The sequence below is a fragment of the Choristoneura fumiferana genome, chromosome 5, assembly GCF_025370935.1.
Source record: "Choristoneura fumiferana chromosome 5, NRCan_CFum_1, whole genome shotgun sequence".
NCBI lineage: Eukaryota > Metazoa > Arthropoda > Insecta > Lepidoptera > Tortricidae > Choristoneura > Choristoneura fumiferana.
In genome coordinates this window covers 15,317,299-15,345,228 of record NC_133476.1, presented here as the reverse complement: position 1 = coordinate 15,345,228, position 27,930 = coordinate 15,317,299, and the positions used below count along the sequence as shown (strand labels likewise).

The window sequence follows — 27,930 nt, the reverse complement described above, 5'->3', positions numbered from 1 at the left end:
AATACACCTTAAAACCGTACCATAAAAAATATCGAGCAACCACAGTGTTGCGTAGTCCCGTTTTGTTCGGAAAAAAAGGGAGGACAAAAGTTTCCGAAAGACAAAACTGTCTCAAAACACATACATTCATTGCCCCGTAACGCATAATTGCCATAATTAGCTTTCAGGTAATGCAAAAGATTCACAAAATTATTCTAATTATAAATAAACCCGCGTAGCTTACCCAAAAACTATGAGATTTGACATTTCAGAGACCTCACGCTACACTAGCGCCTCTAGCGGCGAATTCATACGCGATAGCCCCATTGTACCTGTACTACTTGCTACCTAGTTACTAGCATGCTACGAAGTGCTGCTATGCATGCTATGCAGCAACTATGCTACCTACTAGCATGTGTGTACAGGAATGCTACTATTGCTTGTATTGGTAGTGCCACGAGAGTTGCAAGCAAAAAAAAGTTACTAAGTTATTTTGTTATGAATTAATTAATTTATTACTCGTTGATTTTGCGAAAAGACGTAACGGCCACAAGGTTGCAGCCGTAGGCCGTGGATTTTGAGATTTTTTTGGCCTGAAAGCCGTAGAACACGGTAATTGCCGTGGCAACACTGACTTTGAACTGGCATTAGCATGTTAGTCAGTGCCGGTTTTACTATTTTCAGTGCCCTGGGCGAGATTTCCATGGCGCCCCCAACTTTTGGGAATTTTATAGAAAGTATAGGCTTCAGGCGCCCATTTTTAAGTCCGGCGCCCTGGGCGGTCGCCCCACCGCGCCTTACCCTAACGCCGCTACTGATGCTAGTAACGAGTGCCGGATTAACCAATTACTTAGGGCATCACGTCTTGGGGGGCACCATAAACAGCACCAAAAAAAAATTGGCTAGCACATAAGGTAAGGCGGTTTGAAAAACGGGGCGTTTTACCCAAAACTTAGCAGTGTATTTTTTTCAAGGTAAGTTTGTTAGCTCTACAAGAATCCAACGAGACTTGAATTCAGTACACTTGACTCACCTTGCCAAGTTTAGGATTAAATTAACTAGAGCGTTGACGCTCGATACTAGGTTACTTATGAATGGGGGGGGGGGGGGGAGGCGTGGATTGCTTAGGGTATCAAATCCGGCACTGCTAACACGGAACAGACCATAGAAGTAGGTATTCGATTAACCTCCTGAGTCCTGACATTTGTTAACAAAGTTAATGATTAAGACCTAGATGTGGTTGACCTGCTTTATTATTTTGGATATTATTTCAAAATTCTTAGAATTCTTTCTTCAATTAACAATTTGTACTTTATAAAGTACATTCGGTCGTTATTCTTAGTGTTATTGGTCCTTTATAAAGTAGTACGCGAGGACTCAGGAGGTATGGCTGCATGGTTTATGATACCTACTTGAGTCTGTTTAACGTTGACCGAGAAATCGAAACTCGCCACATGCTCACACAAGAGCTAATAGTTCGACGCAAACTTTCTAAGTACCTAACAACATGTTTGACATATTATTATTTCCATCGTGGTTAGTTAAAATAATGGGGGGATGACCTTGCCCTATGGTCTCTCAAGTAGAGGGTCGTAAGTTCGAGTCCGAGCTGGCGCTTCGAGTTTCAAAATTGTGTGCGCAACGCCACTTGGAATGTGTATAGGACGGAGATGCCAGTGACATGTGTATATTAGGACGGAGATGATGATGATGATGGTTCAATGTAATCAAAGAGTGAATAGGGGAATGATATAAATTTACCTAGTATCGAAGACTATCGCTAATGAAAACATAGTCTCAAAAATATAACTTATGCTTCTAACTCATTTACTCTGTCGCTATTATAATTATAAACACTGGGCAATTATTTAAATCTAAACTTTTTGAAACAAATCGATTCCAAAACCTTATTGTTATCAGTCGAATGCATTATGCATAATACGAGCCAGCTTCGTAAACATCACCTCACTTTGCCTGAGTTGACGTCTGCCACTGCTGTCATGTCAAAGGAAGGGAAGCTTTTTTGTTTTGAATTACTTTAATCGGGGCCATTTTCCCTAACGTCACTTTGCTTGTAAATAAGTAAGAAGCATAAAACGACCTTAACTTCATAGCATAGAGTTTAGAATATATATTTAACAATAGCTTACTTTAAACAAAACAACGCCTACATTTCGTTTAAAAATTAGAAATTGTCATGAAATTGTGTTCTTGAAAACGTAGTGTTATGTTGATTTCTCCGAAATATTAATTATTTATCGTTCTCAACGTTTTGATGTTACTAAAATAAGGTCCTGCTACTAAAGTCCATTTAAGGGCACAATGGCTTTAAAAATGGCTAAATGGTTTGGACTAATTTCTGTAATAGTGATCGGATTATTTGGTATCGGGTTCTATTTAACACTTCTCACGTTTTTGGTATCGTTTATTGTGGGGTAAGTGTGATATGTTTTGTTTATTATTACACCCTACATCTTATAGAAACTAAAATGTATGCCCACAACAACATTTTCTTGACATTTTTATCTATAAACCACAGGAAAAAAAAATTGCTTATCTTGTCCCTTGATTTCCATTTGAACTTAGTATTGATGCTGTCTTTTTAAATTACAGGATTCTGACAATTCTCTACTTAAATTATGATGATAAGAAGATTTTCAATGTTGATTTAAATTGTCTTGATGACCCTTTGCAACAAACAAATTATTCTGTGCAGTCCCCAAAGGTAAGTGTTCCATACCACAATTACTATTGGAAATTTATTTTTTAATCAAAAAATAAAATTGTGTGAAAAATACTATATCTTCATTGATAGTTTAACTGTTGCATGTTTTATTCTTTTAACTGTACACTGTACTGTACTGTATACACCCACAAACCAAAAGGCATAACAAATACACATGGAAAAATAAATAAGGTTGAAAATGTGAGTTTGTACTTTTACCTCAAATCCCCAAATGTAATTGCAATCTTTGAAGTTGTTAAAAAAATATTTTTCCAAAAAAGAGGGCTTTACGTTACATACAGACTAGTAAGACTGGATTGAAAATATAAGTGTCATCATCATCATCATCATCAGCAGGAAGACGGCCACTGCTGGACAAAAGCCTCCCCCTTAGAACACCACAATGAATGACAACTCGCCACTTGCATCCACTAGTTTTCTGCCACAAATATAAGTGTATTACATATAAAATTGCAAATTGTTCTAGATTCTAGAGTTGTTTCAATCGAATAAGCCATTACCAAAATTTGATAGTCGCATCACAGGCAGTGAAACAGTTGATTCGTTCCTGAATGAAATCGTGACAATCATCATCAACGACTATGTGACACCATGGTATGGGATATTGACTAATGATGAGGAGTTCACCAGCCATTCTATTAAGCATTTGGTTGTTGCTGCTAGTGCTAATGTTGCTAACAGGTAAATATGATTTCTTAAAATTTTTAGTTAGGCTTTTTGTAAAAAAATGATTAAATGTCTATATACTCTAATAATCAAGTTTGTTGTACCTTGAAGCAGTGAAAAAATCAAATTTCTATGTCAGCACAACAAAAAGATGTTTCCTGATAAATTGCTTTAAGCGAAAAACCTATAGGGTACAACTGGTTGTTCTATACACTTAAATTTTTATGAACTTTTTTTTTTTTAATCTAGTATTTTAACGAGGCCTTAGGCTTTAGTAGTAGGTAACTTAAAAAGCAATAAGAAAAGTCTGAAAATCTTATTTTTTTATGATTGTCTACCTATGTCAGTAACTGTCTGAAATTATCCCTCACCGCATAATTTTGCTTAGGAGCAGGGCTCTTCTAACACTAGATATTCGCACTTGACGGGTTTTTTAAAACAAAAGCAGGTGCTTAGCAGGTGGAAGGATCTTGTGCAAGTTCCACCCGGATTGCTACCACCATCTTGCTCGCTAATCCTGCCGTGAAGCTGCAGTGCTTGCACTGTTGTGTTTCGGCGTGGAGAGTAAGACAGCCGGTGAAATTATTGGCACTTGAACCCCTGGTGTTGCAGATGTTTATGGGCAGTGGTGATCTCTTACCATCAGGAGACCCACTTGCTTGTTTGCCATCCAGTTGAATAAAGAAAAAAACTGTCAACTTTTTCGTTTTATTAGATACTTGTAAGTATAATTTTTCAAAAATTAATAACACATTCATATGGTTAAATGATTAGGCTAAATTAACATTCTTGGTCAAAGTACACACTGAGAAGATTCTAACAAGCCCAATAACGGCTAGGTTACGTTGTTCTGTTGTGGAGTTCCAGTGCCTAGCTTCTGGCTCCATCATCAGATCAGCAGAACTGCATGTAAATGCCAAGTCTTGTGTCAATACTATGATAAGTAGTGGGTGAATAGCAAGTTCGAAAGATTCCATTACATAGTACTTAATAAGTGAAGCCAATGGAACCGTGTTAAAAACACCTTAGATTTGGTTCAGGAAACATTCTGTGAATAAAAACAAATAATAAATGGAGCGATTATTTACGATGTCTTTACCTAGTGTTTAAGTAAGGTTAATGCACTTTATTATTTGCTTATCTATCAGTGTGAACTCATTAACAATAGCAATAATAAGGAGCACTAATTACATCGACATCTATGTGCCTTACGGCACTAGACTGGCTGTTTGGAACAAAACGCGCGGCGCTTCAATCATCACTATTACTTTGACTCAACCGCTATCATGGACGTCAACACACTATAGTGAACTGAACTGTTCACAAAACCGCGCTGTGAACTGTTTTTGTGCGCCGTTTTGATGTAAGAAACATGCAGTCTAGTACATAGATGTCAATGACTAATTATGAATCTTTAATGTCAATTTTTACTCATATACATATTGCCTTGTCAGATAAGAGTATTCTCTTTTTACAAAGCTTTTATGTAACTTTCAATATATAGTTTTGTATCTCTAATCTTACACTTCTTCTCTTCTTCACACTTCATCAACATTTAGTAATCAAAATGACTTGAAATATTCGAATGAATATGAAGTTTGGACTAAGTATAATATGTACAAGTACAGTTAGAAAAAAGCTGATATCAAGAACAAAAGTTATTTTTTAAATATTAAAATCAGAATTTGTATGCTTGTCTCACAAAGCAACTTCATATGTATCTCACCCAGCTAGTCAAATTCAGATACAAAATCAATCCATAGTAATTAGTACCTATATATATATTTTAACACTACACTGCATGTTTAAGCGTTTTTATCCTCAATGGCATGTAATGTGGCACCACTATAATTATACTATAATATATTATAATACTATATTATATTATTATAGTTACAGTAGATACCACAGTTGCCGGCATTCTAACTCACACAGGTACTGGCAGAATACCAGCGCTACGGTTTGCTTGCCGCGGCATTATGCTGAGTCAGCGCTATATCTTCATTACATAACATGGCTCCCTGAATTACAATGTGGTTTCTCTATCTGTTTTGTAACTTTTGTTTTCTGTATGATTGTTAACATGTTTTTTTTTCTTAACGTTTATTCCTTTGTTTTTATCAAAAACGTGTATAGAGCCGAGATACCAATGTACTATCCAATTTTGGCTGAACTTAAATAGTGATTAGAAAATAAATTCAAATCAAAGTCATCATTATCATCATGTCAGCCGAAAGACGTCCACTGCTGGACATAGACCTCCTTCAAGGCCGGTCTTGTGCTTTCCGCATCCACCGCGATCTTAACCAGGTCGTCGCTCCATCTTGTTGGAGGCCTACCAATAGCTCGTTACCCGAAAAAATCCCAGTAAAATCAAAGTACTTAACTTATTTTATAAATCATTAATTTTTATGATTCCCAGAGTAAAAAGCGTTGACTGGATCCATCTTCTCTCAACACGATTCCCCGAAGAACTGACAATGCATCTGAAGCTGTTCAAGCAGACTCGAGTCAGACTTAAGCATATTGATCTAGTGACCTCTAAAGATGTGGCCAATGGCAACGGGAAACCAAGTCCGAAGAGACAGGAGGAGCGAAAGACACATAGAAGGAATAAGAGTGACACCGATTTATCGTGGCCACCTGGTAATAACTAATGTTTTGAAAATAAAGTACATTATTCCGATATTTTTGACCACCTCGCCCGCTCTGAAGTATCAGATGGTGACTGTACGTACCTTACTGCCAAACTTGCGTAGTATAGGAATGCTCTAGGTATTTTTGTTTTCTTTCAGACAGCCAAACAGTTGGTAAATCCAAGTTCTATGACAGCTCTGAGGATCTAAGTGGAAAAACATTGATCGAGCTATTCTTCGATTTGGAAAGTTCAATAGAGAACAGACAGATCTGTCGCGACACTTTTTGTATCGAGCCGGAAAAGGAATATGGTAAGAATTTACTAGATTTTGTTAGATTCTTGTGTATAAGAGACAGTGTTATGACTATTTCGAACATTATACCTAGCTAGGTTAATAGCTAGGCTAGGTGTACCAGCTTGCGAGAGGTGACTAACGGTTATAGGTAGGTACTCGTTATGTGTGTGTGAATGTGTGTGTGTGCGTGCGTGCGTGCGTGCGTGTGTTATTTTACCCATGGTCTCTTAAGCAGAGGGTCAGGGGTTCGAACCCGGACTCGCAGTTCAGAGTTTTTCGGAATCCATGTGCGAAATTACATTTGTAATTTACCGTGAACTTTAGGGTGAAAAATAGTTTCCTTTTCCGGATAGACAAGTTGACGTTTCATAATATGAAAGTAACAAAGTTACACAGAGGCTTTATTGTCTAAAGCCGAGTTCAGACTTGCAAAAAAATCGTGCAATTTGCATTATTTACATTGCGGCGCTTGATTGACCACTATAGACTCGTTGGTTTTAGGGCCTCGCACGCAATGTAATTCAACTTGCACAATTTTTCTTGCAAGTCTAAACTCGGCTTAACGCACTTGAAATCTCAAACGTTTTCACTACTTCTTTCTGTTACGCGGCTTAGGACGAGGGTAGAAAGAGATAGTGACAACGATCGGAAGCGCCCGCGCGTTAGACAATGCGGTCTGTGTAGTATACAAGCAACAAGGGCCATTCTTAAGTTCTTCACCTATACAGGGTGTAACATTCATAACGGTCAGTATGGGAAAGTCTGAAACAATAATACATACGAAGATCTGTTCTTAGGAACCATGTCATTGATTTTAATAACAAGAAAAACTGCAACCATACAAAAATTTTACTTATTAAAGAATATGAACAATGAACATATTGAACAACAATGCATTTTATTCATTATAGATATCGTGTTTCATAGTAACATTTATTGCTTATGTTATGACCTTCACTACCGATATCGAAATAGAAATAATGTATGTTTTATTTTTCAAAACGACCGGGTTCGATTCCCGAACTGAGTAAAAGTTTTTTTTTTAAATGTATGAATGCAGTTTTTCTTCTTATTAAAATCGATGACATGGTTCCTAAGAACAGATCTTCGTATGTCTTATAGTTTCAGACTTTCCCATACTGACCGATATGAATGTTACACCCTGTATACATTGTTTTCAGCTTTACTGTGCGAAGTGGCAGAAGCGGTGATATACTTGGTGGCACCAGAAGAGGCGTGGGAGTGTCACGCACTTAAACTGATACTGATCGATTTGCTTTCTTCCGTGGTACTGAAACCCATGATTGCTTTACTCAGTGATCCTGACAATATCAACAGAGCTATCATAAGAATCGTAAGTAGAGTTGTGGATAAAGCTCATTTTCGAGGCTTAAAGACTCGAGCCCTTAAGACTCCAGAGTCTTAAAGACTCTACTATATTTGATAATTAAATTGGCTTATTTTATGCGTATGGATGCCAGAAACCGTCTTTGCGGCCTTTGAGTCGTTAAGCCTCGAGAGTCTTTAGGGTTCGAGTCTTTAAGCCTCGAAACGAGCGTTTTTCACAACACTAAGCGTAAGTATTTTTAACAATTAGGGTTCCGTACCCAAACAAAACTCTGCACAGTGCACAGGGTGACAGCCCTAACGTAGTCAGAAGAGATAAAAGATACACGATAGAAAGAGAACAACGTGTAAGTCACATGATTGTACGTAAAGTGACAAGATTTCATATTTCTAAGATTATAATTTGATTCGTTCTCTGTAGTTGGAACCTATACCTATGACTTCTACTCGAGAACCTTCACGACTTTACCACCGTTCGCATATGTTCAACGAACTACCACACATTGGGAGTTATTTTAAAATAGGTAGCCACCATTTCTAAGTAGCCAGTGATGTTCATGCCTATTTAAGATGTATACATAAACTCTTACGTTTTTGTTCTAGTGTTGTCGTGATTCCTGTTTGCCATCCGAGCAGTTTCTATTAGTAATACGGAGCTGTGGTGATGCCGAGGAGTTGGACGCAACCTTAGAGCTCGTCCAAAAGGATATACAGAAATTAGTAAGAATTAGCCTTTACCCTGAAATTATTGTTTCAAGCAGTGGAATGAGGGTTTTCACGGAGGTGAAATATCGCTAGATGGCGTTAGCATCGTGAGGTCCGTTTGACGTTTGCTCGTGATTGGTTAAATAACTAAATGAGCCAATCGCAAGCAAACGTCAAACGGAGCTCACGATACTAACGCCATCTAGCGATATTTCTCCTCTGTGAAAACCCTCATTTGCTGTGCAATTTTTTTGCAGTTATTTGTGTCGAATTCTCTTATGACTCATCAACTCAATACGCTACGAGTAACTCCAGTTGCACAGTCAGCATCAAAAGTAGCTGGTTACTTTTGTACTTTGTCGTTTTACAGCCAAGTGCAAAAATAAGTATCTATTCGAACCACTCAAAAATATGTTACTGCGGCCTTATTGCGTCGGAATAAGAGTCTATTTTTGAAACTTTGAATAAGTCCATATTTTTACACTTGACTGTACTTAGCGCCATACAAGATTGACAAATGTGTTAATGTGACAGAGTACAAAAGTAACCAGCTACTATTGATGCTGACCGTATGACATGACAGCTCACTAAGGTTGACAATATTTCTCATATTAATAATATACTTTTTTTACGGGCTATTTTGTGACACGTATATTTTTGCCAATAAATAAATAAATGGTACAAATATATTTTTAGCACTCTCGAGACAGTGCAGGGGAATGGGAATTACAAGATCGACAGAAGTTGTCATCGTTGCAGTATTTGGCAAGGATAATACAAGCCAGGAGAGCCACATTAGGTCCACAAGGTACGCAAAAATCACTCCAGAGACGACTATTATCTACCTACAATGATCGAAATAGGTAGTGCAATTTCGGGTGTATAAACTTAAGACCGGGATTCCGAGATTCTTATTTTTTACAGAACAACTTCTTGACATGACATTTATTAAAGTTTATTTGAGTAAAAGTGAAACTAAAAGTAACAGTAAATAAAGGCTGACCAGAATTATAAAAAACCTCGCCATATTGCGGAAAACCAATAGAACTAATTTCTTGCACTGGTAACAATAAATTCAAATGTCATCTGTCTATTGATGTCAAAGTTTAACGTTGTTTGCGCGTAGTATTTTAAAGTGTTATTTTGTGTTTTCGTGCGTTAAAATGCCGAAGATTATCCATAGCCTTGGAAGGAAAATAATTTACAAGGTTTAAAAGTATTTGTCATAGAAAAAGTCTGAGGGATTAGAAAATATTCCTTTAAATAATATCACCGACACCGTTGTCAATATGACTGGTAGGTATCGTATAGTAAGTGTAAAGAATGTTGCAATATAAAGCGTAGAAGTGCTGCCCTCGCGTCAGGTTTTTTATATTCCTGGTCAACCTTTACATCATTTAGGTAATTGCAAGTGGTAGGTAATATGAAATATTATATAGTCAAAAGTCATAAAATAAAAACTAAAACTTTTCAAGTGAAATCCCGGAGTTAGAAGCTATATCCATACTAAGCTTACGCATCGGAATCTCTAGAGATTACACTATTTATTCCGATCACTGATTATCTTGTATGGAGACTTCTTACATAATTTCAGGAACGCCGTGTATTGCGACCGTGGAGAAAGTATCTGAGGAGGTGACTCGATCCCTTAAATTTTTAAGGGCTACTGCGGCTTGGAAATCTAACGCTCAGTACTTGCTTGAAATAGAGCTCAATGAAGCAGGTAAAAATAAGTTATTTTTTGACGCCTTAAAGGTGACTTGTAAACCATCGTTTGATAATGTTTGATTGTTTATTTAAAGTGCCTATCTTTCGAAGGATGACAAAAAGAGGTAAGGGTTTAGACGTTACAGATTCTTGTATGCAATCCTTTCATTGCATGTGAATTTAGGTTGTCCAAGCATCAATTCCGCTTACTTTTTTTGCTTAAAACAAATATGTTATCTACAGAAAAAGTGCATGTTTTGTTTCTTTCCAACAAACAAAAATATCTAAGTGACGGATAAAGACAAAATACTGTTTAGCAACAGTTTTTGAAATGAAGGGACTATTAGTGAATAGCAGTAGTTGACAAACTTAGTTCAACGACTTTTTCTTGCGAGTGTAGCCTTGAATTATGTTTCATTGTACTTTAAATAATCCTAAGGGGCTGTTTCACCATCCATTGATTAGTGTTAACTGGCGTTTAGGTGTGATGCCGTCTCTATTTGTTTTGTTCGAATAGACGGAGACGGCATCACATTTACGCATCGGTTTACGCTAATCAATAGATGGTGAAACAGCCCCTAATAGTTTTAAAATTCAAAAAATCACGCCTCATAAGCTGGAAACACACTGACGGCGGAGGCGGAGCGGTGCGGTGCGGCGCGGAGGCGGTACCGGTTCTAAGTATCGAGGTAACGTGAAAGAGGACACACAGAATACCGGGTTATTCCCACCATTTTCACTAGTGGTAACAGCTGGGATTTTTTTTCCCACCTTTTACCACTAAAGTACTCAGTGGTAACTACTGGGAAATAAAATCCCAGTAGTTACCACTAAAGCAATTGGTGGTATACTACTAGGATAGGAAAAATATTCGCGATTTAAGATAAAATAACTACATGAATATTGAATAGAATAGAACCTTTTTTAATATGTTGACAATAAACTGCTGAACATTACAGTGAATGTGGTAGTAACTAATGGTTTTTTTTCCCGTCTCATACCCACTAAAGAAATTGGTGGTAACTACTGGGAAAAAAATCCCAGTTGTTACCACCAATTAGTTTAGTGGTAACAGATGGGAATTTTTATTCCCATTAGTTACCAGTGGTAACAGGCGGGAAAAAAAACCCACCTTGTTACCACTGATATCAAATTGGTGATAACAGGTGGGAATAACCCAGAATACCGCGCCACACTTATTTCCCGCGCAGTATTCTGTGTGCCCTCTTTCAAGTTAGCTCGAATATTACAACGTGTACCGCCACCGCTCTCTGTGTTTCAAGCTTTAGAGATTCTACAATAGCTAAGAAACTATGTAAAACAGGCTTTCTTAAATTTCATCATCATCATTATATCAGAAGTAGAACGTCCACCGTTGGAGGCGGTATCCACCGTAAACTCGTGGTTTTAACCAGGTCGTCCATCCATCTTGTTGGTGGAAGTCCTATGCTTGCTGATCCGCGGTCCCCATTCGCGAATTTAAATTTTCGGCCCCAACTGCCATCTGTTCTCCGTGCTATATGGCCTGCCCATTGCCACTTCAACGAGCTAATTCGCTTGGCTATGTCGCTAACTCTCGTCTTTCTACGCACCTCCTCATTTCTGATTCGATCATAAATTTTTCTTCCTCAGATTCTGCGCGCACGTCAAAAGCAGTGATCGACAACCTTCGTTCCTCTGCCTTAGAGTTATGCGATACATACCTAACGCCTAACAGGCCAGGCGTAATGGGTATACCAGAGAATTGTCACGCAGATCTTGTCAGGAAAATCACGACTGAGGGTGAAGAGTTTACCAACAACCCTGTGATTTGCTTTGATGAGGTGCAGAAGTGTGTGTGCGATGCTTTGGAGGTGAGAAAGTTCTTAATCGGCAGTGTTTTCTTTGTTCATTGTGTGCTCTGCTAGGTAGCCTGTGTGTGGCAAGCGTGTCGGCCACGTAATGGACAGTTTTTTTTAACCTAGGTCAAAAAGAAAATTCTATTTAAGTATATATTTTTATGTATGCTTTCTCTCGTGTAGGCTGCACACAATTCTAAAGAGAATTTACCTTTTATTTGAAAATAATGTATACAATAATAATTACTGTCTAATTAGTGGCACTTGAGGTATCCCGGCTTAGGCCTCTAGGTTGGCAACGCATCTGCAATACCCCTGGTGTTGCAGATGTTTATGGGCGGTGGTGATCTTTTACCATCAGGAGACCCACTTGCTCGTTTGCCAACCAGTCGAAAAATAATAAAAAAAAACAGATATAGTGCATAATTAGCATTATTGTGCTAGTTTTAGTCTTATTACTGTAAGGAGGTAACACTTATGGAGCCAAAATGAATCTTTCTTTCTTTTCTTTCTTAATGTATTTCCATCGGGAAAAGATGGATCTTAATCGGATTACAAACGGCATCCGAAATGTCGATACTATATACTATACTATATACTTACTATATAATATTATAAATGCGAAAGTGTGTGTGTTTGTGTTTGTCCGTCTTTCACGCCGTAACGGAGCGACGGATCGACGTGATTTTTGGCATAGAGATAGTTTATGGGCCCGAGAGTGACATAGGCTACTTTTTATACCGGAAAAATGCACAGTTCCCGATAACCGAATTGCAAAAGTCGCGCGCAAAAGCTAGTAAATTATATGAGTGACATTTTCATATTCCAATGAAACCACCAAAAAAAGTTCCTTACCAATGTAAAGAACTTTATTATTTAGTGTCACAACGGCTGCACGATGGGTACTGAAGTTCTTTTCCAAAACCTACATCTATACACTTGGAATGGTGAAATATGTCACACAATATAATTTCGTTCTAATATGAATTCGGATAAATAATTAATTAAGGTTTTTTTTTACTGGAATATATTTTTAATTCTATACTTTAAAAGTCATATTTCGCTTTTAGGATGATTCTTCGTGGCAATCTGACTTTATGATGGAAGGAGAACAAGACCCAACCATTAACAGGTATATTACTACGTACCAGAGCGGAGAGAGGGTGAGCTATGCCTATGCAATGGCATAGGCATAGCTCACCAGTATAGGTATATCTACATATGACAGTAATGACTGTCATACGTAGATATACCTATACTCACCTATACCTCACCTATATGTACAGTCAAGGACTTTAATACATGGGCCAAAGGAAAAGTCATTACGACTTGTTAATTAATGCGATGTCACTATGACGTTTACTGTGAAATGGTTCCATGGTGGCCAATGAATTAAACCCCTTGACCCTACCTATACTGAGCGGTACAAAATCTGGCCCACTACATACAATAACATATTACTGCATACATTTGAGGGCCAGATTTTTTGCTGCTCAGTATATAAACATACTTTTCTGTTTTTTTCATGTTTTCTAATATCAGTATAATTAGTCAGGCAATGTGATGCCACTATGACATTTTGTGTGAAAAAGTTCCTTAGTGGGTCACGCACGATTCTGTCGGTTCGATGTTACGTTTACTTCAAAATAATGTTTTATGTTGCAGTGAGCCCAAAAGAGATGATAAGGACACCAAGAAATATGGAGGTCAGTAATACATATACACCATGTTTTTCTTGATTTCTGTTACCCTCTTCACCGCCACAAAACAAACGAAGTGACGTGCTCTGTACGCCATAGAAAAACCAGCGACAAATCAAGTTGATTTCCTTCTATGTAATTATACATTGCAGAAGGATTAATTTCGAGTTGAATGTTGGTTATGGTTATGTATACAGTGTGTTACTGGCAGCCAGGCTTTTTTTAAGGGAGGTTAAAGTAACGTATTTCTGTAACTTAAACATGACATTAATTTAATTAATAAACTAAAATTCAGACTAACAAAACAACAAACAAAATTATAATTGCCAGGAATGTACAGCAAAGTAAATTGACAAGTAATAATCAAAGTATCTGTCGGCTGTCATTTATACTTACTTGTCAATTTATTTTGCTGTACATTGCTGGCAATTATAATTTTGTTAGAAAGTTAGTCTAAATTTTAGTTTATTAATTTATGTCATGGTTAAGTTACAGAAATTAAAAAAAGCTTGGCTGCCGGTAACACACTGTAGATGACCGTGGCGTGTGAGGCACACTATTGGCTGTCACGACTGGATAACTCTGGCGGTGAAGAGGTTAACAATCACAGACGGCTAGTTATCCCATAATAAAATGGGTGGTGAAACAGCCCCTTAGTCTATCAGTTACATTGTCAGAAAAAATTGGACACGTAGTTTTTCTATCAATCATTGTCAATCAAACAAAAAAAAATACAAAGATTAAGCCCTTCATAGTTCGGGAGTGGGGACCCGTAACGTCACGTCATGTCACGCGGAACTTTACTGGCTTTATCTTCATCATTCAGGGGCCGTTTCCCCATCCATTGATTAGTGACGGTTAAATGTGATGCCGTCTCCGTCTATTCGAACAAAACAAATAGAGACGGCATCACATTTAACCGTCACTTAACACTAATCAATGGATGGTGAAACAGCCCCTAAACCTTCTACAGAGAAATGCAAGAAGATAATGAAGTCCTGTCTAAACACGTTGCCCAAGTTTTTTCACAAGAACCGTTGCAAGTACGAATACCCAGCCAAGGCGTCGACTTTCCCCCGATCGATCGTTAGAAGAGTCCCAGTAAATAGGAGTCATACACTGCCTAAATGCAAATTAGGTATATTACACAGCAAATATGTCTAGTGATTAAACACGTTGCATTTCCTGCTAGGCCGCTACAGCCACGCGTGAGCGGCGAGCGAGAGGGAGCGTTTTTTTGTTCTTTGCGTGTGCTGGACGGAGAAAAGCTAGCTATTTTTCTATTTTTTGCGCTGCCAAGACGCCACTAGCATTGCAGTTAGTTTGGCAACTCACGCAAAGTATTAGGAAAAGTAACTGACGGTACAGGTCGATTCACTGTAACTGGCACGAACGAATGGAATGAGTGAATGATAATGTCTATGTGTACATCATAAAATGATTCAATACAGGTTTATTCAATCAATGATAAGATAATAGTGTTTTAGACAATCTCGTCTCACAATCATATCATAACCGTCCAATCCAATAGGGAATATTAAGCAAAGTTCTGCGCAGGGGGCGACACTAGCGCAAACCGCCATGACAACGTCAGTTCTCTTTATATTTGGTCGCCATGACGGATCATGACATGACCAAAGAGTATTAGTACGAAGAAGTATCTGCTGTGCACTTACTTACTAAATATTAGGTGGCCCCTGTATATTATACAGTGTATAAGAACGACACTCAAACAATGACAAACTGTGACAGTACTCTTTCGATTCATTCGTGCCATCTGTTGTGAATCGACCTATAGCGCATGGTTGTAAACAGTTTGTTGACGTGATTGATCCCTAGACAGTTTTGATGTGTGTAAGTTTTTAATTTAGTATGAGAGTAGTTTAGGTTGTGTAGTTACTACGTGAAATATATTTACTAATACGTTTGCAACGAGACGGTATACTTTAGTAAGGGTTTATGTCCGATGTACCCACTTTCCTTATACTATGTTAATTGTTATTTGTTGGCCGTAAAATAACCTGACAGAGTATAATAGACTAATATTGCAATGTATTTCCTAACTTGTAGTTTCTGACTAATGAGTAAAACTATTTTGTTGTACAATCTATTCATGAACCAAAAATTACACGTATATTGTAGAAACTTGCTTGTATAATCCCTACATCACATTAGATAAGTATACAGGGTGGAATTGTTTAATGCCACTTGGAATGGAACGAAATTAGTCTCAATGCTAAAAAAAAATCCATTTTCGCTTAATCATAACGATCGAATCTCTTTAACAAACATAGTAAATAAAATGAAAGGAAGACCCTTCAATGGAAGCTTTATTTTTATTTAATTTTAAGAGAAAGTAAAAACACAAAAATAAAATTCTTTAAAAAATAAAAATCTTCCAATGCTGTTTTGTTTCTTTTTAAAAATAAAGGTTCGTTTGCTTCGAGTATTTTTTTTTATTTTCAGTATTGAAAATATTTACCTCCAGGTGGCATTTTCACCCTGTATAATTAATAAAAAGCAAATTGACCTCTTGTCAGTAGCGTAGCCATATAGTATAATATAATGGAGAAATATTATATGTTGAAGTGCATTTTGGTGATGGTTAAATAAAAGTTCTTCTTTTGTTTAATACTGTATATTATGTAGATCGTGTAACAAAAACTTGCCGTAAGATCGCGTCTCTTACTCTTAGGGGCTGTTTCACCATCCATTGATTAGCGTTAACCGACGGTTAAATGTGATGCCGTCTATTCGAACAAAACAAATAGAGACGGCATCACACCTAACCGCCAGTTAATACTAATCAATGGATGGTGAAACAGCCCCTTAATCTCAATATAGGGCAATAATTAGCTATTTCATTAGTTATTATATTTTATGACAGGTATAGAAACACTGCCAGTGCCCGGTGCGAGGCATAACCGGTCTCGCTCTGACATCGTCGGCAACTTCGCGCAGAAGATGATCAACGAAAGTTCAGGTCAGAATATTTTTTTAATATCTGTGGCACCTATTCTAGCGCCATCTAGTGTCATTAATAGTCAATTGTTTAGCGTTTATTTTCCTTACTAACTACAGAGAATAACTTTGAATTGGGTTGGGTAACTAACTGTGATAAATTATTAATTACTGTGAGTAATTCAGTATATTATTAGTTATTGAGGTATGCACGTTCAATCTAAGATTTATTTTTATTTTTACAGGTCCATCAAATTTATCGTCCGCTAACACGAGCAACCTGTCATTATCACATTCAGAAATTAGTCAAAATGCAAAGAAATTAATGTCACCTTTACAGGCATCTATAATTGAAACAGGTATGTGGTATTTAAATAATGTACTACTTAACTGATAAATATACATTCTGTGGTATTTTGAGTATTTAAATTGATCTGTCAAGATATAATCTTCGGAAAAAAATGGTTTAGGTAGATATGTGAATTATGGCGTGGCGCCATCTCTCGACGAATGGCTGAACTGTACTGTAACTGTACGCTTGGTCGCCGCATCTAGTAAATTATTTGTTGTGAAAATTACTCACTTAGGGGCTGTTTCACCATCCATTGATTAGTGTTAACTGACGGTTAGATGTGATGCCGTCTTCGTCTATTCGAACAAAACAAATAGAGACGGCATCATACCTAAGTTAAAACTGATCAATGGATGGTGAAACAGCCCCTTAGTCTTGTGTTCTATTTTTAGCTCTGGTGCAAGAAAAGGGAAAAGCTTTTGGCATATACGCAATTGCTGTTACTAGGATATGTGACAACGAAATATGGCATATTTACAGGCGATACAGTGATTTCTATGATCTCCACAGCTCTATCAAAGACAAGGTAAAGAATCAAGTAGTTTACGTTGTTAAATTTAGAGTGCTTTATTTAGTATAATAATTTATTGTAATAGTAACAATAGATAAAACGTGAGGGTCGTGGTCGCAAGAAAGGCGTTGGGTTTCTTAAAGTAGAGGACTTAGTCACCCCGTATACAGGGAGTCTCTGACCATGGGGCTTTAAATCCAGGGATTCTACTCGCATGACTGAGTTACTTTTGTTCTGCAACTTTTTAAAAATATGATCACTGTTAATTTCTTTTTTTTTCATACAAATACTCAATTGACGGCACATTGATAAATGTTTATCTTAGAGACGTCAAATAAATGTCAAAAATTATTTCAAGGCCCCCGTACCAAGAGACAGCGCACCGCCATGTCCGATACATTGATTTAACTATTAAACTTTGAGGATCAATAAACTGATGTTAAAAAACAAAAGTAGCTTATGAGAACAATCGAAAATTTAAAGCCCATGAGGTATAGCAGTGATGTATTGGATCTTACCTACCTATCGTATATCTAAGTAACGCTGGTTACAATCAATTATATCCTTCCAGTGGCCAGAACTAGGCCACCTCCCGTTCCCGGCGAAGAAAACTTTCCAGAACACATCTCGAAGCGTCCTCGAGAGTCGCAAGCGCATGTTGAACAACTATTTGATGAACCTCGCGCAGCTGGCAAGAGATGCGCGGTACATGGCGCTGCTCTCGCAGGATTACTTGGGAGGGTTCCTCAGCCCCGAGATACAAGCGGAGAAACAGAGTAGCTCTGTAAGTTGTACTTTAAATAGAGTTAATTGGAAATATTCTATAGTTGTCGTGAAATGAACAGACAGGCAGGGTTTTCCCAGTAAAAGTTCTGGAGGTGACTTTAACGACAGCCAGAACGTCTGTCGTTGAGGCTACGTTGATTGTAAATATTTACTTATACTGAAAGGTGGGTCTTAGAGCGGTTTGGCTTTTCTATTCAAACATCGTTAACCAACATTTATAACCACAACGGAAGGGCAATGTCGCAGCACCTTTGATCAAACTACGGCACTGTCTTTTGTTGAGATTATAAGTTAAATCCTAGCGTTATCTCTTCTCTTCGCTTAGACGACAGTGAAGAAATAAAGTATAGTAGAAACACTGCCAATCGATTCTGGTAGCCGAAACTAATGTCAAACATAATGCCATATATAATCGATGCGCTAGAATCAGACGCGTGAGATGTAGTTACTAATCGATAACTGCTTATCGATTCATAAATAGACGAAAAATAATGTGCACTTAAAGCTGTTACTTAATAAATGCGAGTGATTGCAAAGCTACACTTTTTATTGCCCCATGGGCAACGAGTGTTGGAAACTGTATAAAAGCATAGTGTGTACTATCTGGGGCGTGCAATGAGGGTAGGTAGCGCTAGTGCCTACCCTTCCTACCCTGCTGCGGTGGGCTGGCGTGCTGCTGTAGGGGCAACCTAGCAGCTGTCTACCCTGGTATAGATCCACTGCACACTAATGTATTGTGTACCATCATCAACATAAATATATCCAACACGACACTGTTGTAACCCTCGTTTGTTAAAGGCTGACCAGGGATATAAAAAACCTGACGCGAGGGCAGCACTTCTACGTTTTATCTTGCAACATTCTTTACACTTACTATACGATACCTACCAGTCATATTGACAACGGTTCGGTGATGTTATTTGAAGGAATATTTTCTAATCCCTCGGACTTTTTCTATGAAAAATACTTTTATACATTGTGAATTATTTTCCTTCCAAGGCTATGGATAATCTTTGGAATTTTAAGGCACAAAAACACAAAATAACACTTTAAAATACCACGCGCAAACAACGTAACGTTGAACTTTGACAGCAATAGACAGATGACATTTGAATTTAGTGTTACCAGTGCAAGAAATTAGTTCTATTGGTTTTCCGCAATATGGCGAGGTTTTTATAATTCTGGTCAGCCTTTAATTTACTGTTTCATATTTACAATTTGTACAGATTGACGCGCTTTTCGTAAACTCACTGAGGGCTGGGATGCGAACGCTGAAAAACATGCCTGATCAATTTGCCAATACGGTCGACGGCGTCATGGATGGTAAGAATTTTACTAAGTAAGCTATTTTTTTAGTTTACCGTCCCGTGTTGTCTAAAGTTTTCTGTCTAAAGAGTTGTCTGGCAGCGATTGCTCTTTAGCGATAATACCGCTGGTTGTTTACCTCTACTTTAGTATTCACTAGCTGTTGCCCGCGAATCCGTCCGCTTACAATTCGTTTATCGCTATCGTGGGAAACGATATGATTTTCCGGGAAAAAAAGTTTTCTATGTCCTTCCCCGAGAGTGATACTATCTGTATACCGGATTTCATCTAAATCGGTTCACTGGTTTAGACGTGAAGAGGTAACAAACATACAAAACTTTCGCATTTGGAATATTAGTGGGATTCGAGTTTTTGTTTCGTACTGTATCCATATATGAACACCGGAAAAAGAATTTGCCGATTTCTTTTCTACCGATCACTCAGCTTCATGTATTGCTTACTGACCAAAATGTAACATGTTACATTTTTACAGGTATTTCTAAGGTGTTTCAAGGCAAAGGCGGTGAGAATTACACCGATATCAAACCCGGGAATTCATCAGACGCTCAAGATGTACGTTGATTTATTTTTACTGATTAAAAATAAAACGAATAGTTACCCTACTGACATTTATCTTACTACAGGATGTACCTACTCATAATAATATATATTTATTATACTATGGTTTATTATTTATAGTTGATTTTGTTTTACTCTGTGGCATAAATTGGGCTTACTGTTGCTGTCATTGAAATAAACCATTGACCGAAATCTCAGATCGATACTGCACATAATCAGCGTAGTTGTATCTAATTGTAGATTAGCTACATCACAAACTTATGCTGTACTGTTAAAGTTCTCAGCGAATCGTAATAAAACTGGCGATTCAATAAAAGGTAACAGAATCGTCTTATTTACAAACAAAAAGTAACAATTTGGAGTTTATACAAAAAGCTTTAATATCTTGCCAGTTTTGCAGTCACCATCACGTAAACCTTGTCGCGAACCCCTACTGTCGAATAGCGAACCCCTAGGGGTTCGCGCTTTGAGAAACCCTGAGCTACATGATATATTTCATTGCAAAGTTTGCTTACATATTTAATTGATTTTGTTCAAATCTTGTAAGTTGGATTTCAACCACTTTAGAAGTTGGATTGTCTCAAAATTAGGGATATGTATGTATATGTGAAATTGTTTGTTGTCTTGTGCAATCGTTTGTTAACTTATGTTTTTTTTTGTGAAATTGTGTAATTGTTTGTTAACTTATGAAATTGTTTGTTTACTGGTGAGATTGTTTAGGATGGCGACGAGAGTGTAGCTCTGCGACTGTTGGAAGAAGTGCTCGGCATCAGAGGGTTGTGGCTGCGGCGTCGGCTGCTGGCTCCTCTACGGACCCTCATCGCAGATCGAGTCAATAGGTAAGTATGATTAATTTGTGGCTTTATAGCAAGAACGTGTGATGAAGTCTTTTAAATATTTAATTTTTCTGTTTGCAGAAAATTGCTAGAGTTGGTGTCGTCGCTGACGTCACCTCGGAATGTCGTTCAATATTTGAAAACGTTCAAGTGAGTTTTGCTTTTGTTTTAGTTCTTTAAATATAGAGATTATTCTTTTGTCCGAGTTCGGTGACTCGGTGAAAATTATCCGGTTTTTTTTCAGAAGTAAGAATGTCGTAGTAGGTAATAGTAACGTTCGCCTCTAAAAATTGAATCTCAATGGTTGTGAATTGCGCTTCTTACTTTTTTTTTGCTAAAATTAGGTTAGGTTAGGGCACTGACTGTACGTGTGTATGTCACTGAACTTTTCCGTTTGATGTACCTAATTTGTTGCGTGTATTTTAATTTGAATGGGTTGGATTCAAAATTGGAGCCAGTAAGTGGGATTGAGGTTTTAGAAAACGAGCAAAACAATGTCCTCGTCAGCTCGTCAGTCGGCTTGGGAACCGAGCTTGCGGTGCTTATACTTATTTTTTTTAGCATTAGAAAAAGGGTAAACAATCTTGACGAGCCTTTTTATTGAAAAACGTTTAAAAAACAGTACGGATTACTTATGATACCAGAAGAATGTACATGATCATAATATCCTAATTGTTACATATTAACTTAATTCGGCAGCAGTGTCACGAGGATCAGTGATCGTGCGAGGAAATGTTTGGGTTTCGTCATCCGACAGGCCAAATCATTTACTAGCCGAACATTCCATCTCGATCCTCTATAATGCCTATGTCCGCAGTCGCCTCGAAACTAATTGTATTATATGGAATCCCTACGACAAAACTCATGTTCTAAAGATTGAAAAGGTACAAAAAACATTCGTTCGCTTTCTGTTCAAAAAGAGGTGTCAAACATTACGACTCAAAATTTCGACCAGTCGATATAGACCCCATCTGCACTTTTCATCAGGTGAGATAGCGGTCAATCATGGGTCAGTTATATCAGGCGTGGGTCACTCCGCGATTTTATTTTCCGCTACAAGTAGATATCTGGGCGCCCCTAGAGTGTGCTATACACGTGCCGCGTGCGAGTGAATACGAGTTATGCGATGGACAGAGGCACAATTCTTATGCCTAAACGTCACTTTTGTACGGCAGTGAGGCTTCTGTACTTTACTTATTCTGTGGTTAGGTATATGTAAGAAACAAATGATCACATTGATCTTCAGATCACTCTGTATGTTACAGGCAGTGGTTGACCAGTAGGAACAATCCGGCCTCCGAGTATTCCCGCGACGCGGCCACCAGGGCGAGAACGAGAGTCGCTGCTAAAGTTGCTCTGCTCACCGCCTCCACAGGTTTCTATAGTACAGTCGACTTCATTTATATGTGCACACTCACACGAACACGACTCTATTGTTAGAGGCCTAAGGGCGTGTTCAGATATTTTTGATAGCGTAACTATGCACATGTAAATGAACTCGACTGTACAGTTAGTAGAAGAAGTAAATGAGCAGTTTTGTGGTGCTCGAAATGATCTAAACACCCTGTAGAGCCGTGTGTAGATCATTTTGAGCACCGTAACCGCTCATCCACTTCTGTTTCTGACTGTACTTATTTACATTATTGCCTGAGCCTGGAATACAGTATTTATTGAATAAAAAAAATAAATAAAAAAAATAAAAAGACATTTATTGCCACATTAAAAAAAATACAATGAACATAACAAAATATAAAAATAAAAACAACAGACACGTTACAAATATGTAGCGGTGTACTGCCTTTTCGGCGAAATATGTTTCGCCAAATTTCACTTAGCAACCAATCTTTCGCCAAAGTTTCATTTGGCAAACAATTCGTTGGCCTTAGATGAATGATTGGTCTCGCGCGCTCGCTCGACTAGATACCGCGGTAACTAAAAACAAAACGTTCGTGAATGCGGCAACTCAATATTGTAGTGTGCGTAAGAACGGTGTAAGACAATTTGCAAGGATGCTAGTGTGCGTGACGAATTGTGTTGCCAGCTGCTCCACTGTTACCCGAATTATTGGGAAAAATAAAATTATACTGTGGTCTATTAAGTTACTGGTTACAAAATGTATCTTGGGAAATACTTAGAAATTAAGAAGTAATTAAGAGGAATGTATTAATATGTTTGTGTATAGGTTAGGCGTAGGTTTCTTCTTTAAAAAATGGTAGGTATGATGTAGGTATATCAATGATCAGGCCTCACTTTTAATTAAAAAATATATATATTTAAGGACATTAAATATTTACAAATTATTACTGAAAATTCATGGACTGAGTCACCAACTAAGAAGTTTTGCGTACTTAACACGTTGCACCTATAGTTAAACCTAATATAATTTACAGGTTAATTAAAACTAAAATAAAAATAATTGTTTACAAAATATACATACATAGGTACATGCATACATACATACTTACATACGCTTGAAAAACATAACCCTCCTTCGGGCAGTCGGGTAAAAAGTTAACATTTCAGAAAAATGGGTAGAAATAAAAAAAAAAAATTTTTTCCTTTCCCGTAATACCTAAGTAAATCAGCTGATCGGGCTTTTGACTGGGAAGACAAAAAACATTTTTAATTTTAAGACACATTCACCCCTTAATTAAATAGTGTCGGGTAACAATTTATACACCTTCAGTGTATAATATCACAAAGATAAACATTAAATAATATAGAACTAGGTTATGTATATATAATAATTACGTTAGATACTTAAATAAAATAAGTTATTAAAATTTATCATCATTTAATGATGATAACAATAAAATTCAATTTATTAAAATCTCAACCACGGGGAATTTGATTCTTGTGTACGCGGCAACACAGAATGGCGTTTAGGATTCATGTAATTTTATTTTGTAATTTCGAAATTATACGATATTTACTGATGGTATGTGATCCCAGTGTCCTTCTTATTTCTTGTAGTATTATTTTTAAACAGTTTCATTGCGAAAACTGGCATTTTACTTCGGTTTATGACCAAAATTTAACAAAAATTCGGGACATGCACATTACGCACAGTTTGCAACGCGACTGAGTCGCCTCGGGCTCAGGTACGCCGATTTCGGCGTACTATTTGTTGCCGCATTTGACAAGTACGCCGGCGGTATCTAGTCGAGCGCGCGCGCGCGAGACCAATCATTCATCTAAGTCGTTGGCATAACTTTACTCCGCATTTTTCTTATTACGCAACAATTTTATATTGCAAAATTTTACTTCATCTCACTTTTATGTGGCAAATAATTGTGTAGCAAATGATTGGCTAAGGCGAATAACAAATTGTCAAATCATTTGGACAATTTTTATATTGCAAAGTTTTACTTTAAAATTTGTGCGAGCGAGCGAAGCGAGCGAGCAAGACGGCTCGGAGCAGAAGCGACTTGAGAAGTTTAGGTTTAGAAGGCTTAGAAGAATGTTAATGTGTTGAGGGTTTAGAAGGATGTTAGGTTTTTTTTATAGCAGCCAGGATAACTGCCACTAGGAAAGTAGGTTGTATGCCATTCAATATGTTGCTAAGTTAAGGTATGCCAATCAATACGTTTGACCAAAACATAAACGACATCTTAAAAAAATCCCAGGTAATAATTTGCATAATAATAATTTATGAAATGATTAGTTGGGAAATGATATCAGTGCGAAATGTTGAGTTGGGAAATAACATTTCGCCTAAATAAAAATATGGGATAAATAGTTTGGGAGCTAATAATTTGCTAAATAATTTTCGCCGAATCATTAGTAAACCATATGTGGCAATAGGCTCAAGCTCAGCATTCACATGCTGCCGGTCGACAACCGGCGGCGCTGATTTTCAGCCTGCGCCCGTCTCGCGGCACGTTTTACAGTCACCGGCGTTGCTTTGTGGAGTTCCATAATAATTAATCAACGATCACAAACAATTAGTTTGCTCGCCCGCGACCTAACGATAGCTACGTCTATGAAACTCACGTGTGTTCATTTAGCTCCACCGCTTGCACACTGTAAGAACACAAATCACTCAAACCCAAGTACCGACACTAAGAATAACGGCCGAATGTACTTTATAAAGTAAAAAAATTGTTCATTGAATAAAGAATTCTAAGAATTTTGAAATAATATCTAAAATAACAAAGCATGTCAACCACGTCTGGTCTTAAGCACTAAGTTTGTTAAAAAACGTCAGGACCCAGGAGGATACTACACTGACGCGTTTCGAACTCATCCAGAGTTCATCCTCAGAGCAACAACTGGTACCAGGTCGCGATCCATGCACTATTTGGGAAACGCTGTGATAAATATATTATATTTTGTTCCAACAGACGAGCTAAGACACATAGTAGGCTCTGATGCGGCGAGGCGCGGCCTGCTGACCGTATTCGATCTGTTCCAAACGCAGGAGATCAACAAAAGGCTTACACTTGTGTTATTAGAAGGTAATTATAAGTTACGATACTGAAGTAAAACCTTTTGCACACTACGTTTAGGCGCGCCATCGACGCGCGTATTAGAAACGCGCGATTGCAGCGAAATTTCTTCCATAGAGCAGCCATACAACTCGCGTGCGTACCTATCTTGTACCTACATATGCAAACGCGTCGTTGGCGCGTTTAAACGTACAGTGTGCAAAGGCCCTAAATGACTGCTGTGAAGTTAGCTACACAATAATAATCTATTCTTCTAGCGTCACTTGGCGCGTAATTGAATCAGATATCGGCAACTGATTGTTCGTTTTATAAACAAATATTAACTTTATTGCAATAAGTAGACTACCAAAAAGAGCCAATACAAAAACGTTTTTAAACGCCAAAGATAGACTTTAGCGACGACTTCAATTTATATGACTAAACTTGTTTTAATTAAATTTGTTTCAGCAACTTTAGCAAACTTGTTTCCAGACAACAAATTTCCGGAATTGTTCAAAAAACTGTACACTAATTCACCAAGAGTGCCTGCGCCTAAGAAAAATGTTAATGTATAGATTTAAAGTTATGGTTTCTAGTGGAGGGACGACGGTCCAATTTGTTCTAAAAGCCCTGTGCCAATCTTATATTTGGGATTTATATTGATTGTAATGCCCCAATTTATTTGAAACAAAACAAATGTTAGAAATTTATGACAGCAACATTTTTCAGTTGCGTTTAAAATGTAGTTCGCTATTTGTTTGTTAAGATTTCTGAGAGATTTTAACTATAAGTGTTATATTCAATTTATATGCGGGTGGTAGGACATTTTGTAGGGTTCATCCGACTCGCTACCATCATCTTACGCGCTAATCCTACCGCTAAGCAGCATTGCGTTACGATGTTTTGATGTAGAGTAAGACAGGCGTTGTAATTGTTAGCGACATTCTATTTTAATCCTCTAAGGCTATATCATTAAAAAAAAAAACTAGAAATGTCAGCATATTTACGATTTTCGTGTCCCGTTTGTGCCACGATTGTTAGAAGAGAGCAAATTTTTGAAAGACGCATTGTAGTTATTCACGTTAAGTATAGTCTATTCTTTTCTAAAACACAATGAGCTACAGGTTATAACAGTGGTTACGCAAAATGGATCTAAACCACAAAGTAGCAAATTTTAATTTTAAAAGACCTATTCTGTAGAAATATTCTAAGAAAAAAAAATGCTTATCGTTGGGTTGGATTTTATTTGCGTAAATTACGTCTACACTATATTACTGGTTTTATAATTTAAATATGATACTGAATATGAATTAAGAACCTAAAAAAGGTTGCCAAAGTCTGAAAGTTTTAAGTTTATTAATTTCTATACATATTTGACACTTCATTAGCACGACGTTATTTATTTTTAATATGTATTCAAATTTGTTGAATCATAATTGCTAAGGTTGTGTTTTGTCATGATATTATTATACTGATGTACCTAATCAATCTAAAATAAAGTAATTCTTGTGGTGTATAAAGAATTCATAAAATTATAATGTGATATTGATACTTAGGTTTATTAGATAAATTTACATAAGAACTGAGTCTTGTACAAAATTCTTATTACTACTATTATTATTGTTGAAATTTACATTATTGTAGTAAGATTTGATTTTTCAAAATCAGTATTTACATTATTTGTAATCGGCCACCTAAAATAGATTATACCTTTCAACGACATAATTTCCAAGGGTGCTAACTCATATGATTTCTTTTAAATTTTTTTTTTTTTTTATTAAAAGTCTTAGTTAAGTTCCTGTTATTTTATTTAACAGATGTGACGTCGTCTCTGTTTGAATGTAATACTAATGAAAGAGACGGCACTATAAATATCTCTCACATGAGTTAACAAGGTTTTTAAGGAGCGGTGATACATGGGGTCAATAGTTTTAAAAATACAGTTTGCCCTTTTGTAAATTATGTTGTCCATTTGTAGTCAATTACTTTAAAGATTGTATTATAATTTTGAGAATGTGGGACGTAGGAGTGGGACGGATCTATTAATTTAGTATTGCACGGTATTTCGGTGTTCGTCTATTTATTTACGTAATTATAAAATGGTTTCTGTAAACTTTGCAAATGTTAAAGTATCATAAGATTCATAAGCAATACGACATTTTAAATTGATTAATAAGTTTAGAACTATACTGGGTATTGCTGTATGAAAAAAATCTGTATCATGTTGTTCTGAATGCTGTTATAAATGAGATTGATTGTTTCTCTGAGATTGATACCATGGTGGTGTTGTACCTTACAATTATTTTGATTTGTAATAAATATATAATAATTAAGGCAATAATAATTAATGATAACATTAACTGTAATATTTCACATATCGTAAAATATAATTTCGTGTTATCAAATTTGTTATTGTTATATTGAAAGTATTATTATAATGGAGACATTCCACTTGTTTAAACTATTAAAGTTTTATTAAATAGCCGAATTTAGTATAATTTAGCATATGTGCCTATTTATTGTTTTTAAATAAAATACAGATATTGAAAGTA

The 27,930-nt window shown here is 36.9% G+C and overlaps 1 protein-coding gene across 4 annotated transcripts; it reads left to right on the top strand.

Moving 5' to 3' along the window:
* Positions 1 to 1,993: 1,993 nt before the first annotated feature.
* LOC141428254 (sorting nexin-13-like) lies at positions 1,994 to 27,930 on the top strand. Of its 4 annotated transcripts, XM_074088134.1 has the most exons (25): positions 1,994 to 2,414; positions 2,593 to 2,704; positions 3,192 to 3,406; positions 5,814 to 6,037; positions 6,187 to 6,339; positions 7,506 to 7,678; positions 8,275 to 8,391; positions 9,073 to 9,184; positions 9,971 to 10,099; positions 10,179 to 10,208; positions 11,716 to 11,936; positions 12,992 to 13,053; positions 13,587 to 13,627; positions 14,595 to 14,759; positions 16,509 to 16,604; positions 16,828 to 16,941; positions 17,327 to 17,460; positions 18,017 to 18,229; positions 19,458 to 19,554; positions 20,030 to 20,109; positions 20,836 to 20,954; positions 21,033 to 21,101; positions 22,217 to 22,326; positions 25,295 to 25,408; positions 25,847 to 27,930. In XM_074088134.1, exons 1-25 carry the CDS (start codon positions 2,302 to 2,304, stop codon positions 25,951 to 25,953), a joined length of 3,120 nt encoding a protein of 1,039 aa, XP_073944235.1. In that variant the 5' UTR covers positions 1,994 to 2,301; the 3' UTR covers positions 25,954 to 27,930. The 4 variants fall into 4 exon arrangements, with proteins under 4 accessions (XP_073944235.1, XP_073944236.1, XP_073944237.1 ...); XM_074088135.1 differs by lacking the exon at positions 10,179 to 10,208; XM_074088136.1 differs by lacking the exon at positions 14,595 to 14,759 and having other exon boundaries at positions 1,995 to 2,414.

Coding starts and splice junctions, on each gene's coding strand:
- LOC141428254 (XM_074088134.1), top strand. CDS start 2,302: ATGGCTTTAAAAATGGCTAAATGGTTTGGACTAATTTCTGTAATAGTG. Junction 13,628..14,594: donor GGACACCAAGAAATATGGAG/GTCAGTAATACA, acceptor AACCTTCTACAG/AGAAATGCAAGAAGATAATG. Junction 22,327..25,294: donor TCTGCTCACCGCCTCCACAG/GTTTCTATAGTA, acceptor TTGTTCCAACAG/ACGAGCTAAGACACATAGTA.